The 19,554-nt window shown below is 45.8% G+C and overlaps 1 protein-coding gene across 1 annotated transcript in view; it reads right to left on the minus strand.

The window, feature by feature from the left end:
* Window positions 1–19,554, minus strand: part of FBXW8 (F-box and WD repeat domain containing 8) — a 331,216-nt gene that overhangs the window by 36,578 nt on the left and 275,084 nt on the right. The window contains exon 8 of the mRNA XM_030219095.1: window positions 6,761–6,888. Within this exon, the coding sequence (XP_030074955.1) occupies window positions 6,761–6,888 (128 nt within the window). The remainder of the gene's footprint in view (window positions 1–6,760; window positions 6,889–19,554) is intronic.

Raw genomic sequence — 19,554 nt, forward strand, 5'->3', positions numbered from 1 at the left:
ACCGGAAAGAAGCTTCGCGGGACGGTCGGCACGCAGGGCACGCCCACCGCGCATGCGCGGCCGTCTTCCCGCCCGTGCGCGACCGCTCCCGCCAGTTGAATGACTAGCAAAAGATGAAACACACAACTCCAAAGGGGAGGAGGGAGGGTAGGTGAGAACAATCAGCCTGCTGTCCTCGGAGAACAACTGCTACAGGTATGTATCATACCCTTTCTCCGAGGACAAGCAGGCTGCTTGTTCTCACGACTGGGGTATCCCTAGCTCTCAGGCTCACTCAAAACAATAACCCAGGTCAATTGAACCTCGCAACGGCGAGGGTACAACAGAAATTGACCTACGAAGAACAACTAACTGAGAGTGCAGCCTGACCAGAATAAATTCGGGTCCTGGAGGGTGGAGTTGGATTTACACCCCAAACAGATTCTGCAGCACCGACTGCCCGAACCGACTGTCGCGTCGGGTATCCTGCTGGAGGCAGTAATGAGATGTGAATGTGTGGACAGATGACCACGTCGCAGCCTTGCAGATCTCTTCAATAGTGGCTGACTTCAAGTGGGCCACCGACGCTGCCATGGCTCTGACACTATGAGCCGTGACATGACCCTCAAGAGTCAGCCCAGCCTGGGCGTAAGTGAAGGAAATGCAATCTGCTAGCCAATTGGAGATGGTGCGTTTCCCGACAGCGACCCCTAGCCTGTTAGGGTCGAAAGAAATAAACAATTGGGCGGACTGTCTGTTGGGCTGTGTCCGCTCCAGATAGAAGGCCAATGCTCTCTTGCAGTCCAATGTGTGCAACTGACGTTCAGCAGGGCGGGTATGCGGCCTGGGGAAGAATGTTGGCAAGACAATTGACTGGTTAAGATGGAACTCCGACACGACCTTCGGCAGGAACTTTGGGTGGGTGCGGAGCACTACTCTGTTGTGATGAAATTTGGTATATGGAGCATGAGCTACTAGGGCTTGAAGCTCACTGACCCTACGAGCTGAAGTAACTGCCACCAAGAAAATGACCTTCCAGGTCAAGTACTTCAGATGGCAGGTATTCAGTGGCTCAAAAGGAGGTTTCATCAGCTGGGTGAGGACGACGTTGAGATCCCATGACACAGTAGGAGGCTTGATAGGGGGCTTTGACAAAAGCAAGCCTCTCATGAATCGAACGACTAAAGGCTCTCCAGAGATGGCTTTACCTTCCACACGATAATGGTAAGCACTAATCGCACTAAGGTGATTCCTTACTGAGTTGGTCTTGAGGCCAGACTCTGATAAGTGCAGAAGGTATTCAAGCAGGTTCTGTGCAGGGCAAGAGCGAGGTTCTAGGGCCTTGCTCTCACACCAAACGACAAACCTCCTCCACTTGAAAAAGTAACTCTTTTTAGTGGAATCCTTCCTAGAGGCAAGCAAGACCCGGGAGACACCCTCAGACAGACCCAACGCAGCGAAGTCTACGCCCTCAACATCCAGGCCGTGAGAGCCAGGGATTGAAGGTTGGGGTGCAGCAACGCTCCGTCGTTCTGCGAAATGAGAGTCGGAAAACACTCCAATCTCCACGGTTCTTCTGAGGACAACTCCAGAAGAAGAGGGAACCAGATCTGACGGGGCCAAAAGGGCGTTATCAGAATCATGGTGCCGCGGTCTTGCTTGAGCTTCAGTAAGGTCTTCCCCACCAAAGGTATGGGAGGATAAGCATACAGGAGGCCGGTCCCCCAATGAAGGAGAAAGGCATCTGACGCTAGCCTGCCGTGTGTCTGAAGTCTGGAACAGAACAGAGGCAGCTTGTGGTTGGTCTGAGAGGCGAAAAGATCCACCGAGGGGGTGCCCCACTCTCGGAAGATCTTGCGTACCACTCTGGAATGGAGCGACCACTCGTGCGGTTTGCATGACTCTGCTCAGTCTGTCGGCCAGACTGTTGTTTACGCCTGCCAGGTATGTGGCTTGGAGGAGCATGCCGAACCGGCACGCCCAACGCCACATCCCGACGGCTTCCTGACACAGGGGGCGAGATCCGGTGCCCCCCTGCTTGTTGACGTAATACATTGCAACCTGATTGTCTGTCCGAATTTGGATAATTTGGTAGGACAGCCGATCTCTGAAAGCCTTCAGTGCGTTCCAGATCGCTCGGAGCTCCAGGAGGTTGATCTGTAGATCCTTTTCCTGGAGGGACCACAGACCCTGGGTGTGAAGCCCATCGACGTGAGCTCCCCACCCCAGGCGAGATGCATCCGTCGTCAGCACTTTCGAAGGCTGCGGAATTTGGAATGGACGTCCCAGGGTCAAATTGGTCCGGATGGTCCACCAGAGCAGTGAAGTGCGGCAACTGGTGGAGAGGCGGATGACATCTTCTAGATTCCCGGTGGCTTGGAACCACTGGGAAGCTAGGGTCCATTGAGCAGATCTCATGTGAAGACGAGCCATGGGAGTCACATGAACTGTGGAGGCCATATGACCCAGAAGTCTCAACATCTGCCGAGCTGTGACCTGCTGAGACGCTCTGGTCTGCGAAGCCAGGGCCAGGAGATTGGTGGCCCGCGCTTCGGGAAGGTAGGCCTGAGCCGTCTGGGTATTCAGCAGCGCTCCTATGAATTCCAGAGACTGGGATGGCTGGAGATGGGACTTTGGGTAATTTATCACAAACCCCAGCAGCTCCAGAAGTTGAATAGTGCACTGCATGGACCGGAGGGCTCCTGCCTCCGAGGTGTTCTTGACCAGCCAATCGTCGAGATATGGGAACACGTGCACTCCCAGCCTGCGTAGGTACGCCGCCACCACCACGAGGCACTTTGTAAACACTCGTGGGGCGGAGGCGAGCCCAAAGGGCAGCACACAATACTGAAAGTGCCGTGCGCCCAGGCGGAATCTGAGATACTGTCTGTGAGCTGGCAGTATCGGGATGTGAGTATATGCATCCTTTAAATCCAGGGAACATAGCCAATCGTTTTTCTGAATCATTGGCAGAAGGGTGCCCAAGGAAAGCATCCTGAACTTTTCTTTGACCAGGAATTTGTTCAGGCCTCTCAGGTCTAGGATGGGACGCATCCCCCCTGTTTTCTTTTCCACAAGGAAGTACCTGGAATAGAATCCCTGCCCTTCCTGCCCGGGTGGTACGGGCTCGACCGCATTGGCGCTGAGAAGGGCGGAGAGTTCCTCTGCAAGTACCTGCTTGTGATGGGAGCTGAAGGATTGAGCTCCCGGAGGACAATTTGGAGGCAGGGAGGCCAAATTCAGGGCATATCCGCACCGCACTATTTGGAGAACCCACTGGTCGGAGGTTATGAGAGGCCACCTTTGGTGAAAAAATTTTAACCTCCCCCCGACCGGCAGATCGTCCGGTACGGACACTTTGAGGGCGGCTATGTTCCCGTGGATCCAGTCAAAGCCCGTCCCTGGCTTTTGCTGTGGAGGCGCAGGGGGCTGCTTAGGCGCACGCTGTTGACGGGAACGAGCGCGCTGGGGCTGTCCCTGTGCCTGACGAGGCCTTCGGGCCGGCTGGTTGTACCTACGCTTTGCAAAAGAATAGGGTGCAGCCTGCCGGGCCCGGGAAAAAACGTCCACCTGCTGAGGTGGATGCTGAAGGCGCCCGGTGGGAGAGCTTGTCGAGAGCGGTTTCCCGCTGATGCAGTTGGTCCACCATCTGCTCGACCTTCTCACCAAAAATGTTATCCCCCCGGCAAGGGACGTCAGCCAGTCTCTGCTGGGTGCGGTTGTCCAGGTCAGAGGCACGCAGCCATGAGAGCCTGCGCATCACTATACCTTGGGCCGCAGCACGAGATGCCACGTCACAGGTGTCAAAAATACCCCTGGACAGGAACTTTCTGCACGCCTTCAGCTGCCTGACCACCTCCTGATAAGGCCTGGACTGCTCCGGCGGGAGCTTCTCGACCAGGTCCGCCAGTTGTTGCACATAGGTCCGCATGTGAATGCTCATATAGAGCAGGTATGACTGGATGCGGGTCACGAGCATGGAGGATTGGTAGGCCTTCCTCCCAAACGAGTCCAGAGTGCGAGACTCCCGCCCCGGGGGCGCCGAGGCGGTATCCCTCGAACTCCGTGCCCTCTTGAGAGCAGAATCCACGACCGCTGAGTCATGGGGCAATTGGGGCCGCATGAGCTCTGGGTCAGAGTGGATCCTGTACTGGGACTCTGCTTTCTTGGGAATGGTGGGGTTAGTTAATGGTCGCACCCAGTTCCGGAGCAGCGTCTCCTTCAGGACATTGTGCAGCGGCACCGTGGAGGACTCTCTAGGTGGTGATGGATAGTCGAGGACCTCGAGCATCTCGGCCCTCGGCTCTTCCACAGAGACCACGGGGAAGGGAATGCTGATAGACATATCCCGCACAAAGGAGGCAAAGGAGAGACTCTCAGGAGGTGAGAGCTTCCTCTCCGGTGAAGGCGTGGGGTCCGAGGGAAGGCCCGTAGACTCCTCTGAGGAGAAATATCTAGGGTCCTCCTCTTCCCCCCACGAGTCCTCATCCTCGGTATCGGACATTAGCTCATGTAGCTGAGTCCTGTACCGGGCCCGGCTCGACGTCGAGGCACCGAGGTCTCGGTGTCGTCGAGCGGTGGACTCCCGCGCCGGCGGGGACGGAGCTCCCTCCATCGACGTCGACGGGGACTCCACCTGCGTGGCAGTCGAGACCGGCACCGCAAGCGGCGGCGGTGTCGACAGCCCCGGCGCCGGGCTAGAGCTCGCCGGCGCCACAGTCATCGGCGCCGAGGGCGCAAGCACCCCCAGCGCCGGCACAGCCTGGCGCATCAGCCCTTCCAGGATCCCCGGAAGGATGGCTCTGAGGCACTCGTCCAGGCCCGCTGCCGGGAAAGGCGGTGGGGCCGGTAAGGGTGTCGGTGCCGGAAGCTGCTGGGAGCCAGGAGACGGCACCGAGGTGCCGGAACCCCGACGCGTCGGTACCTCCACAACCGACGGAGACCTCTCCTCTCGACGATGACGCTTCGGCGTCGACTCCTCTTCGGGATGCACCGAGGGCGTCCGGTGACGACGCTTCTTATCCTTTTTTCGATGCACGTCACCGGCGCCGGAGGGCATGGAGGAGGAGGAGGTCGATCCCCCTCGGTCTCGAGGCACCGGGTCAGACAGGGGTCGGTCCCGTGGCTCACGAGCTGAGGGAGTGACCGGGGCCGACTGCCCACGCGGCCTCTCAACCCCACTCTCACCGGCGGACCGGCGGGCCAACGGGACCTGTTCTCCTGGGGTCGCTGCCATCGGTGCCGATGTCTCGGGCATCGATACCGGTACCGAAGAACCGGCCTTCGATACCGATGCCGTCGAGGTCGACGTCGAGGGGCCGGCGCAAGTTCCAAAAAGACGGTCCCGCAGAACTTGCCTCGCAACCTGAGTCCGTTTCCGGAGACCGAGACACAGAGCACACGACTTGAGATTGTGCTCCGGCCCGAGGCACTGGAGGCACCAAGCGTGGGTGTCGGTCTGCGAGATCGGCCGGCCGCAGCGACCACACTTTTTAAATCCACTCGGGACCTTCGAGGACATCGACGGAAAAATCGCGTCGGCGAAGTCAAAGTCGTCAATGGTGGCTAAAATCACACCACGAAAAGATAAACGACCGAGCGACCACTAGACCGCAACGTGGCGTCCCCGCTGGAAGCGAGGGAAAAGGGGAGCGCGTGCTCCACACGCGCAGAGATTTTCTTTTTTTTTTTTTTTTTTAACAAACAAGAAAAAAAGGAAAACCGAACGGTAATCCGAGCGAAGCGACGATCCGCGTAAACGCGGTCGAAAAATCCGGCGGCTGAAACAGAGAGAGTGGCAGAAGCACAACTCTCTCCAGTCGCGGAAAAAAAGGAACTGGCGGGAGCGGTCGCGCACGGGCGGGAAGACGGCCGCGCATGCGCGGTGGGCGTGCCCTGCGTGCCGACCGTCCCGCGAAGCTTCTTTCCGGTTGGTGGGGGCTGCCGCGGACGTCACCCAGTCGTGAGAACAAGCAGCCTGCTTGTCCTCGGAGAACATCCTCACACCTGTTTTCCATACCTTTCCTAATAATACCCAACATTGTATTCGCTTTCCTAAATGCAGCAGCACACTGAGCAGGTTTCAGTGTACTATCGACTACGACACCCAGATCTCTTTCTTGGTCCGTAACTCCTAACGTGGGACCTTGCATGACGTAGCAACCTCAGTCCCGGAGGGCTGCAACCCAGTCAGGTTTTCAGATTTCCACAATGAATATGCATGAGATTTATTTGCATGCACTGCCTCCATTATATACAAATAGATCTTACTCATCTTCATTGGGAAAATCCTGAAAACCTGACTGGGTTGCTGCCCTCGAGGACTGAGGTTGCCCACCCCTTGAACTAGACCCACTGCGTATTCAACTCTTGTTCAGCCTTCACTCTAACATCATCCATTATAGCTATAAGCACTGTTTCCATGTTGTAGCTGGTACGAAATCCTGATTGTGAGAGATGAAATGGCTGCACTTTATCCAAAATTTCTCTAAATTGCTCTATCATCACCTTCTCTGACAATTTCATTGCCATTTGTACTTAACAGATGGGACAATAATGTTGCAAATCTGCTCCCAAACTTTTCCCTTTCTTAATCGCAGGGGCATCTATAACACTCTTCAGAGACAAAGGGACATACCTCTCCATTAACAACCTATTGATAATGAAGGTACTGATTGATTTTTAAATCTTCCTCATGATCTGCACACTTTGAAATAATGTCCTTGAAAACCAACAAATAGAAAAAAAAAAGAATATTATAACTGCACTTGTTTGCACACACCTCCTATCCTTATTGCCGGTGACCAGCATATTGGGAGGACTGTCCTTCAGGTTTATGCATGTGAAGTCTCCAGCAGAGTTGCCCAATGTCATTAAACACTGACTGGTTTGTAGGCTGTACACTTGTATCTGCAATCAAAGAAAAACAGAATACAGCAGAGGTTCACATATCTTGAGTGGACCTAATAATAGCTTCTGGAAGATTTTCAAGTGGTTACCAATAAAAGTACCATCATGGTCACTAGGAAGATAACTTTCAAGGCCATTTGACTAGGTAAACTGGCTGTCTAAAACTGCCTCCGTTCAATTTGGAATACACATTTAAACAGACTGAAAAAAAAAAAAAGCATTCTTAGGGCGTGTTTAGGGTACAAAGTCCATGGGTACAAACTATTTGAGGACTTTGCATCTAAATAAACTGTTTGAAAATTGCCCCCTTAAAGTAAGATGCAAATTTCTGTTGGACATTAGGGCGGCTCAGACTAGGGTCTGCCTTATCGTCAGACGTATTTAATTTATATGTAGACTGCTGGCAGAACTCAAAGTGCCGTATCGAATTAATGCTGATGAAATTCAGCTTTTTATTCAGATATCATCTATGTTTGAAGATTCCTTCACCCTGGTTGCTAGCTAAATGGCTAACATCCACAGAGGAATGGATGAGGTATTTCAAAGTACCTAGCATTTCATTTACTGTTTGGGAGTCAATGTGTTTGTACGTTGCTGCTCCTACTTAAATATATTGTGATGCTCATTTCTAGATATACTACTACTATTAAACATTTCTATAGCGCTACTAGACTTACACAGCGTTGTACAAATTAACACGAAAAGACAGTCCCTGCTCAACAGAGCTTACAATCTAAATTGGACAGACGAACAGACAGCTAGGGGTGGGGAAATTGCAGTGGTAAGTGGTAATAGGGGTGATAAGTGAGGGTGTTGAGTAAGAGAGTCATGGTTAGGAGTCAAAAGCAGTAGCAAAGAGGTGGGCTTTAAGCCTAGACTTGACGACAGCCAGAGACTGAGCCTGACGTACTGGCTCAGGGAGTCTATTCCAGGCATAGGGAGCAGCTCATTTCTAGATATACAATACGTTCTCTCTGGGGGACCCTATGTAAGTAGTATGTTTTATTGTTCATGTATTGCTTGTACATTTTTGAAGTTAAGATTGTTTATATACCTGTTACTGTCTTAATAAACATATAATTTAAAAAAAAACCTGAAATGATGGTACTAAGTAGAACCAAAGTCTCTGAGGGCCAAATTCAGTAATTGATGCCCAAAATTGGGCTGCAAAAAAGATTGGTTCTCAATGCTATTCTATAAAGGGCAGTTAGAAATGAGCACCCATTATAAAAGAGCAGTGAGAGCCGATTTTGTCATCAGAAGTTACGCCTGCTGAAACCAGGTGTAATTCCCTGCACCCATCCCCGGTATTCTACAACACTGTGCACAAATTTTAGTTATGCCCCTGATCCGCCCATGCATCTCCCATGGCCATACCCACTTTTGGGTCCTATGGATAGGATTTGGGTGCACATTGTTATAGAATACCACGTAGCAAGATGTACGTGCAAATTCAAATTGGTGCCGATTACTGCCGAATAGAACTCAATTATTGGCACTAAGGCTTATTAGCCAATTTAGTTGGGTGCACATCTTTGATTGGGGTGAATGTCTGCAAGTGGTTGAATTGGGTATCGAATTCCAGTGGTATCCCAGGTTCACAGACTGACAGTGGTACTGGAGTCTTCTTTATTTATGAAGTTGCAGATAGAAATAGTAGCGCAAACTGCTTTTTAAATACTTTGTTTATTAAGGAGTTACTTCCCTCCAGACCAATAGCATAGTCAGAAATGAGTTTTGGGGGAAGAACAATGCTTAATACAGATTGGCACAAGGCATCTCATTTTCTCTGTCTCCCTTTTCTTCTTCCCACCCACCATTTAAAAAAAAAAAAAAAAAAAAAAAGTAAATCAAAAATACCTTAGCTGAAGGGGATCCCCAAGTCTGCTAAGTGTAGCAGTCGGAAGTAGCATGTTGACCTGCTGATGTTGCCATCACAAACATGCTCAGTTCTCACAGAAGAACAGAGCATGTTTACAATGCTTGCATCAGCGACACAGCCTGCTGCCACTGACTGCCACACTTTACCTGACTCCAGACAGCACTGGATTTCTTCAGCTGTCAGGGCTTGGGGATACCCACTAGCTACAAAACTGGAATGCCTTGCTGCTGGGTGGGCCTGTGGCAAAAGTAGAGATGTCTCTTCTCCAGACAACTTTATAACTGTATTGCAAGTTTTAGCTATATGTTTGTTTATACTTGTTAGATTATTGTAATTTCTTATAATTAGGGTTACCAGAGAATACACTGAAGACTTTAGAGAACTGTGACAGAGGATCCATCTCAATACTAATGTTGCTGGATCATATATCTCGCTTATATTTGCACTGATAAAATAATTTTTGTCAAAGAGACGCCAGTTCTGATCAGGAACAGCACATCATCATCTTCACAATGAACTGCTACCTATTTTATTTAAGATGTACCTTAAGCCTTTAGCTAACCTGCTTTGGTTGACGGGCATTAAATTCTGTATCTGCATTGATGTATGCAGCTGCTCATACCCACTGAACCAGATCTACCCACTACTTTGAGTAAATTGACTGCCTAACAGCAACTCAGGAATGGGAAAAAAAAACAAACTCTGCCTGAACCCAAGTAAAACAGAGATTTCGTAGGTTCTTAATGCAAGTGGACAAGTAACTGACTTCATGCTCTCTGTAAAATCACAGGTCAGGAACCTTGGGATATGGCAAAATGTTATCACTTACGTTGATCCCGTAAATTCAAACAAATTTAAAATCTTTTTCCTTCTCTCTCTCTCTATATATATCAAAAAGACGATTCTGACCAAAGTGGTCCATGCTATGATAACATCATGACGGACTACTGTAACATCTTGTACACCGGTCAAACCAAAAATGGTTTGTATCACTCAGAATTAATCCAGAATGCTGCAACACGATTGAGAGCTGCAAACAGCATTACGTCACACCCTTCCTGCAAAAACTTCACTGGCTACCAATATCTTACAAGGCCAAATTTAAACTATCTTTGATTTCAAGGTCCTCGGACAAAATGGGTCAGAGTACCTAAAGAATAAGTTAGCCCTCTACACATCTTTGAGGCCTCTAAGGTCCTCTCAAGGAGGATCACTATCTGTACCCTCATCAAAAGAAATTGTATGATGTGATACCTACCAGCAAACCTTCTCTGGAGTAGCCCCACACTTTGGAATTTACTCCCAGAGGGGCTATACCTAACTGAGGACTACATGTACTTCAGGATGCAAGTGAAATCTTCTCCTTCATTCTACATGTGGACTAGCTTGCCACAAACCCTGTAATCAAGACTAGTTTCTCACATCTTATTCAACTGTAAATATAATTTGAATTCAATTTAGCCACCCATCTATTTAACCCAAGGACTTTCCCTTATCCAACTTGTCCATCTGTATGTCTCGACTGCACCTGCCTCCTCAGCTGCCTATTATGGTGTTTTACTGTTTCATACTGGCATTATGAGCATAGTAACATAGTAGATGGCAGAAAAAGACCTGCATGGTCCATCCAGTCTGCCCAACAAGATAACTCATATGTGCTACTTTTTGTGTATACCTTACCTTGATTTGTATCTGTCTTTTTCAGGGCATAGATCTTATAAGTCTGCCCAGCAGTAGCCCCACCTCCCAACCACCAGCCCCTTGATTTGTATCTGTTTTTCATATCTATGTTATTTGATTGTTCTAATTGCACGCCTTTTAAGGTGTGTCATTTGTATTGTGCTGACATTGTGGTTATCATATTGATGTTTTAGGGATATTCTGTTCATGCTACCTATTATGGCATCTATCACATTTCTTTTTTTTATACTCTTGTTTATTAACACCACAAGCAAATACATACAAACTAACACACAGTATTTGTATACAGACGGTGAAAAAAACACAAAACCATCTGGCAGTGCCAAACTTTTACTTATAACCCTCCAACCCCCAACAACACTGCCTACATCTAGTAGCGCAATAGAAATGCTAAGTAGTAGTAGTAGTGCTACTGACAACCACAGAGGTTAAACATTCAAGATTCTGCTATGTGCCACAGATGTCAGGGTCTCCCAAATGGTGCCCAGGTCTTTAGAAAAGAACCACCCCTTCCAGGGTGGTAGTGGCTTCCCATTGGCGGAGAGAGGGGGTGCCCCCAATAACAAAATGGCTCTATAAATTGAGGTATGTGAGAGAGATGGAGAGATTGATTGCTGAGCGCAAGCACCAGTTGGGTACTTGGCAATCAGTATGGCAATATATTCCTCCTGACGTTCTGTAACTATGGTCTATATGCTCAGAGAGTGTTCTGCATGGTCATAGCTAGCCGTGTCTTTTGGGAGAGAGTGGGGGGTGGGAGGGGGCAGGGATTGGATGGGGAATTATTATACTCTGTTAAAAAAAAAACTCTAAAAAATTACTGAAGTTTGGTAATGTACTTGTAGGCCAGTTGATACTGTTACTCGTTACAATATAGGCAGTACTATTAGACTTCTTGTATATGTAAAGCAGAAGTGCTTGCCTGTTGCTTGTATTATGTAAACTTTGTTCAAGTTCACTGATAATAAAGACTTCTTGCAAATAAAAAAAAAAAAAGAAAAGAACCACCCCTCGGAGAGGATAAGTGAGATATTCCCTTCTGTTCCACACAGCAAAGTAGGATCATTGTTGATCTCCAGTGCGCCTCAGTGGGTGTCTCCGCCACCAGCCAGTGTTGTAGAATCAGCTTCTTAGCTATCAAGACCGAGTGCTTTATAAAGGCCCTCAAATTCAAAATACATCAAAGAGTTGCTGAGCGAAGGGAGACCAACCAATTTTTCATATCTGAGAAACGTCCAATAATCTGAGTCCAAAAAACCTGAATATGTGAGCAAGTCCAGAACATATGACCCTAATGAGCCCCCACCACTGAACACCATGGACAATAGGCTCGATGAGGAGAGATATGCAGAGGTAATAAGAACTTGTATTGCAGCTCCCAAAGGAGGGCACTTTCAGTGATGGCACATACATTCAAGAGGCAGGTTTTGAGTTGGGAGGCCTGGAGATCAACAGCCAGCTCCCCAGACCATTTCTGTGCTAAAGATACATAATCAAATTCACGTAAATTTTCTCAAATACCATGGTAATATTTCAAGGGGATAGACAATTGTGAATCAAAACCATACATCACGTTCAAATGCTCCCAGACTTCAGAAGACAAAGATGCTTGGGGCACAGATCTAACATAATGGTGTAGTTGAGCATATGCAAACTGATCGGTAGCAAGTACATCGTTTTCCCCACATAAATCATCAAATGTCCAAAGACTCCCCCTCGAGCACATGATAAAGATATACAATCTCACCCGCCAGCCACCACCGGAAGGCAGGTGAAGTACCTCCCACAGGAAAACCACATTCCTGGTGATGGGCAGCAAGAGGGAAACCGTATTAGAGAGGGCAAAAAACCTACACAACCAGCACCAAGCATTATGCAGGGACACAAAAATATGGGAGAGGAGCTCACCCTCTTTCCACAGGAGCCTGCAGCCAATAGGTAAAGTGTTGGGGGTGAAACAGCTTTATCTCTGTGCTAGTACAAGAAAAGAAATGTGTGCTCTGAAACCAATTCCTGAGATGGTGCATACAACAAGACACTGAAAATAATCTAATATTCAAAAGGCTCAGTTCCCTCTGTGGTTGTGGGAGCATCAGTCGCAACGCCGTTAACATAGCCATGTTTCCCCCGCCATAGATAATTGGACAAGAGTCGCTGGAGAACCTGTTCATCTTTATATTTCAAAAAGAGGGGGACAGTTTGAAGCACATAAACCCATTTGGGGACAGCTACCATATCAAACAGAGTAATGTGGCCTAGAAGAGAGATTGGTAAGGTGCACCACCCCTGCAATAACGTCTGAGTAGTTACCCGCAATGGGTCTGTGTTATTGGAGTATAATTGTGATAAATCAGGATAGATATACATACCTAAATACTAGTTTCTCATGTGCCAATAAGAAAGGCTCCTGAGAGACCTGACTCTGCACTATGGAGAAAAAGAACCTTCCAAACATTCAAAATAGACCGACACCCTTGGACAAAGCCCACTTGATGCTCTCCCATCAAGGAAGGAATGTTAACGGCCAGCTGGTCTGCTAGTACCCAAGCCAGAATCTTGATGTCCACAGTTAACAAAAAAAAAAAAAAAAAAGGTCTGAAAGACTCTGGTCTATCATGTGCCTTAACCTGTTTTGGGAGCAAGGTAATCAATGCCTTATTAACATGTGGGGAGAAAAAAACGCTGTGCTATCACCGAGTCATAATATTCCACCAGAGGGCCACACAGCTGAGGGAACAGCAATTTGTAACTGAATTGGACACATCTGAAAAAATGAAGTCATGCCAGTTTGCTCAAAAGAGCGCCACTGTTTCACTTACAGCTTCTTAAGGAGCGTAACCATGACTAACTTATGCCCGTCTTATACAAATGTGACCTCCTTGATGAAGCTTTCACTGCTACAATGCGACTTTTACTGCTTCATTCTAACCTGCATGTGAAAGCCACATCAAGAAGGAAATGCTTGTATAAGATGGGTATAAGTTAATCATGGTTATTTATTTGTTGCATTTGTATCCCACATTTTCCCACCTATCTGCAGGCTCAATGTGGCTTACATTATTTGTAAAGGCGATCACCATTACAGCATGACGAAATACAAATTGGTATTGCATTTAATGTTCATAAGTGAACAAGCAGATTAGCAGTCAGGTATAGAGAATTCAATATCAGGGTAAGAGATAGAGTGGTGTAGCATTAAAGTTCATTCGTTACAAGTTGATGAGGTAATCAGGTATAGAGAGATCGGTTATGTCCAGTTCTGGTATAAGTTTCGTTGACTGGAATTTAGGATGGGTTGCTATGGTATGCCCTGCTGAACAGGTTGGTTTTTAGTAATTTTCGGAAGTTTGTTAGGCCATGCATTGTTTTTATGCCATATAGTAGTGCATTCCATAGTTGCGTACTTATGTAGGAGAAGCTGGACGCATATGTTGATTTACATTTTAGTCCTTTGCAGCTGGGGTTATGCTCCTGAAAGAAGCTGTAAGTGAAACAGTGGTGCTCTGTTGAGCTGACTAGCATGAACACTTTTTCAGATGTGTCCAATTCTTAAATTTCAAGTTCATAAGGAAAAACACATTTGTTATAAACATATGGTTTTATATGAAAAGGAAAATATGAGAAAAATGAATAAAATTATAAAGAAAATACAGTTTTTTAAGACTAGTGAAGCGGCGTACTCAGCTGAGAGTCCTTTATGATAGGGCAGGTCGCTGAGTTTCTGAAGTCTTTTTCCTCTTTTTTTTTGTTCTTTTTTAAAGATAAATCTTCTGATTTAGTATAATTGATATAATTTATGTTGCTCATTATTGGAAACCTTGTTCATTTAAAATTTATATGACTTCTTAGTGGAATCTTTTCTGAAAGTGAGCAGGACACAGCAGACACCCTCATGCAAGTAAAGACAGTCAACCACTAACCTCTCAACAACCAAAAAAGGGCTAGGGTCTGGAGGTTGGGATGTAGAAGTGACCCCTCCTTTTGGGCGATGAGGGTCAGAAAACAGTCCTTTTCTCCAAGGATCTCTGGAGGCTAACTCCAGAAGTAGAGGGAACCATATCTAAGAGATGGGTAAGGCACGATGAGGATCATGGTCACCTTGCTAGCTTGAGTTTTAGCAAAGTTTTCACTATGAGAGGTATGGGAAAATATGGATTCAGAAGACCTGTCTCCCAATGAAAGAGGAAGGCATCCGAGGCTAGCCTGCTGTGCGATCTTAGTCTGAACAGTACTGAGGGATATTGTTGCTCAGATGAGTGGCAAAGAGATCCACTGAAGGGGCGCCCTACTCTCAGAAAAATTCCAAGTTGCATCCATATTGAGAGACCACTTGTGCTGTTGCATTGCCCTGCTCAGCCTGTCACCTAGACCAGTGCTTCCCAAGTCTAGTCCTACAGTCATGCATATTCATTCTGGATATCCTGAAAACCCGACTGGCAAGGGGTACTCCAGGACAGGATCCGCCACCAGGGCCCAAAGCTCACTGACTCTGCGAGCAGAAACGACTGCAAGTAAAAATCGAGACCCTCCAGGTAAGATATTCAGACAACAGGAATCTAGTGGCTTAAAAAGTGCTTTCATGAGCTGAGTGAGAACGATGCTCAAGTTGAGACAAGGGAGAAGCTGGAATAGAATTCCTGGTCCTGGGGTTATAAAACATTTAAAATTCTGTACATAAGAAATGTAGCTATCAAGTGTGTACATTTTACTTTCATTGCCTTCAGCATGTATCATAAAGAAAACCAAAGAGTTGACCTAAGAACCTGTGTTAAAGGGCAAATAGGGAATGAAGTCTCAGGATGCTTTATAATACTATAATGCATAAAAAGAGATGATGCCCCTGTTACCTTACACTCTTGGGTCACAGCATACAGTTACACTTTCATAATGGACACCAAAGTTTACTGACCTCATGGATATATCATTAGTGCTGCCCAAATCCCTGGCTACTCAGCAGGCCACTGTTTCGATGAGGCAATCATGCTTCCCGCACTGTGGTTTTCAATTTTAGAAGGGGGATGGGGAGACCACGTTGAACACACTTATGCATTATTAATAATATAATCTAACTTTAAAATATTTTTTAAAAGCCCCAAAAACCTTGTTGCAGTACTTTTGTGGTTTGGCACTACTGCTTTGGTGCAGAATTTTCAGTCAACTGTGCAAGAAGGTTTGTGCATTATCAAACTGATGTTTTCATGCAACAGAAATCAAAGCCAACATAAACTGTTTGCTGGAATCCACACAGTCCTCCAAAAGTCTAAGGATTCTTGTTATTGACAGAAGACGGAGGGAGAGAATAACTATATAAAATAAACATTCACTACCAAGGTGTGACAAACCAATCAGATTGGTAAGTTAGTAAATACACCATCTGTTATATTCTTGCTCTCTATGGATCTATGCTTACATATACACATACCACCTGTTAGATATACATATATCTTTATATAGAGATCTATCTATATTTATATGAGAAAAAAAAGAGAGAGTACGCTCTCATGGTCATATATGGAAATGGCAGTTGAACCATTTCAACGCACTATAAGAAATTCTGAAGGTTCTTTGAAACACATGAATATGCACTCTTAGAGATGCTTCCAACAATGTAAGAGCAGTTTCAGGTATGAGTCTGATGAAAGCAGGATCTGAATTCTTGTTTCATTTATAGTTCTTTCCCAAGCCAGCATTAGGTGAAATTCTTCTAGAAAAAGTGGTACCTCCAAATTATTTACACAAACATATAACTAAAATAAACCAGCAACTAATTCTTACAACGTTAAGTGGTCAAGGTTGCGGATAAGAATCAAATGTTATGAACAACATATCACAATTCAATGAGCCACAAATACCCTGCTGTTCTATTTGGTTAAAGACCACAGAGATTACAGAGGACATTATCCATCCCAGAGGTATCGCTTTGCATGTTGCAAGTCCCTTAATGACACTTCTCATTTCTCTCTCACTCTGCCTTCACTCTTAATAAGGCTGAGCAAATGGGACTTCATTTTATTGGATTGCCCCAGACTAAAGATATTAATAATTCATGTAGCAAAGGTTTCTTTTGTTTAAGGCAGTGCATTACATTAATTCTTCTTAGTGCACTGTTTGGCTGAATCTGGCAGTGTTCACTGATGATATTGGTATGTCACAAAGCAGGAAAAATGATGGCAGCCTAAAATAAAGAACAAAAAGGCAGCTGTTGCCATCAGACTATCATTCAGAACTTTGCAAACTTTTTGCTTTTGAAACCCGAAGCCAACCAATGAAAAAACTGAGTCCAAATTAAAATTTTAAGCCTCAAACTCTGCTTTCCATTTGGCAATTCATTCAGATGCATACCTTACTGTTTGATAATCTTCCAAGTCTTCAATGCCATACTATCGTAGGTACTATCCCAATGATCTTTTAGAAACTAAACATTTGGATACTGGGTAAAAACTTAAGAACGCATTCCCCAACCCAGTATGGAACATATGCCAAACTGAACTTGCTTTTAGGATATCCATAGTAATGTGCATGAAAGAAATTTGCATATGCTGGCCAACTACTGTCTGCAAATTTCTCTCACACACAATCACTGTGGATATCCGAAAAACTGGTCTGAATAGGTCTACCTTCAAGAATGCTGGGAAACATGGCTCTAAGGAGTACTGAACAATGCAAGGTGGAGCAACAGTCAAATCTAGCAGTTGCCTGAGATCTGATCAACTTGAGAATTTACCAACCAGACTGTCACACTCCCTCTGTGGCCAAGAAATTGAACTGAATTAAACAGACCTTAGTGACAGATATGGAAACGGACAGAGCACGTATCGTGACTTAAAAAGATGGGGCTAAAGTAAAATACCTGGCTCGTGCCCCTGCCCTTGGGATCATGAACAAATGTTCTTTTAGCTCAGAAAATTATTCAGATAATGAGCCATGTGCCAGATCAATTAATATTAAAGAGTTGGAACTGAATGATGCATGGGCTTTGTAAACTTGGACTGTACGCCTATCTAGGGCAGGGAAGTAACTCATGTACCTGAATATAATTTGCCTTGAGCTCAGATTTCAAAAAGGCAAGTAATAAATTCAAAAAACAAATCCAAAGGGACCAGACACTACACACTTCAGTCTTTTGTGCATGAATTACATACCTTGATAGTTTGATTGTTCTCAGATTCCTTATTCAGCTTGTTGAAGTTTTATTGGGCCCATATAATCTGACCACACTGTGATATGGCTTTAACTGTTAGAGGTGGTGGCTGGATGGAGGGACAGAGGAGACAACAGTACTATTAGAGTAGCAAGCAGGACCATGGAGTAGTCTAGTGGTTGGTGCAGTGCACTATGGAGAAGGGGACCCAGCCCCATAATCCACTTTAATAGTTACACTTCAGAACATAATAGCCATAATGGGTCAGACCAATTGTCCATCTAGCCCAGTATCCTGTTTCCAACAGTAGCCAATCCAGGTCACAGGTAACTGGCAGAAACCCAAATCGTGGCAACACTCCATGCTACAATCCCAGGGCAAGCAACGGCTTCCACATGTCTATCTCAATAGCATACTATGGACTTTTCCAAACCTTTTTTTAAACCCAGAAATGCTAACCACTGTTACCACATCCCCTAAACTATAAACAAAAACTAAATTAATGGGAATGTCTAAAACATAAACAGGTGAAACGAACATTTTTATGGTATAAAATACTGCAAACAGTGTTAATGGGTGTATTTGCACAGACATTGCTAGCTAAGAAATGACGGAATGCTAAAACAATAACTGTAAAGGAAAAAATAACTAGACCGCATAGGAAGAAACATTTTGGCAGCCTGCTACTATGTCTCAATGCTAGTTTATTTATTTATTGCATTTGTATCCCACATTTTCCCACCTATTTGCCGGCTCAATGTGGCTTACATAATACCGTAACGGCGTTCGCCTATTCCGGTATAAACAGTTACACAGTGATGTTATGGTAGAATAAGGTTCATGTGGAACAAACATATTAGGGAATCGTATAGAGGAAGAGTTAAGTTATATCCATTACGTTCTTTGGTTTCGTAGTGTTGCAGGGTTCAGGTATTTAAGTAGGGTGGGTAGGGTATGTCTTTTTGAACAAATAGGTTTTTAGTGATTTCCGGAAGTTTAAGTGGTTATAGGTTGTTTTCACGGCATTTGGTAGTGCGTTTCATAGTTGTGTGCTTATGTAGGAAAAGCTGGATGCATAAGTTGATTTGTATTTGAGTCCTTTCAGCTTGGGTAGTGCAGGTTTAGGTATGTTCGTGTTGATCCAGTTGTATTTCTGATTGGTAGGTCGATGAGGTCTGTCATGTATCCCGGGGCCTCACCGTAGATAATCTTATGAACCAGGGTGCAGATTTTGAAAGCAGTGCGTTCTTTGATTGGGAGCCAATGCAATTTTTCATGGAGAGGCTTGGCGCTTTCGAATCACGTTTTTCCAAATATATAAGCCTGGCTACCGTGTTTTGAGCGGTCAGAAGTTTCTTTATGAGCTGTTCTTTACATCCTGCATAGATTCTATTGCAGTAATCTAGGTGGCTTAGTACCATTGATTGTATCAGGTTCTGAAATGTTTCCCTTGGGAAGAATGGTTTCATGCGTTTGAGTTTCCACATTGAGTGGAGCATTTTCTTGGTTGTGGATTTCACATGGCTCTCTAGTGTTAGGTTGCAGTCGATTGTAACGCCAAGGAGTTTCAGGCTGTCTGAGATGGGGAGGGTGTAGTCTGGGGTGTTTACATTTATGGGGTTGTTCACATTGTGTTGGGATGAGAGGATGAGGCAGTATGTTTTATCTGTATTGAGTTTTAATTGAAATGCATTTGCCCATGAGTCCATGATGTTCAAGCCGAGCTTAATGTTGGTGATTTCTGTTGGATCGTGTTTGTAAGGAATGTATATTGTGACATCGTCCGCATAGATGAAAGGGTTAAGACATTGGTCGGATAAGGACTTGGCTAGTGGGGTCATTCATTAGGTTGAAGATGATCGGTGATAGTGGCGATCCTTGAGGTACTCCGCAGTCTGCTTTCCATGGTGATATGTTTGAATTTGATTTCACTTGATATGCT

The sequence above is a fragment of the Microcaecilia unicolor genome, chromosome 11 (genome assembly GCF_901765095.1).
Source record: "Microcaecilia unicolor chromosome 11, aMicUni1.1, whole genome shotgun sequence".
Taxonomy (NCBI): domain Eukaryota; kingdom Metazoa; phylum Chordata; class Amphibia; order Gymnophiona; family Siphonopidae; genus Microcaecilia; species Microcaecilia unicolor.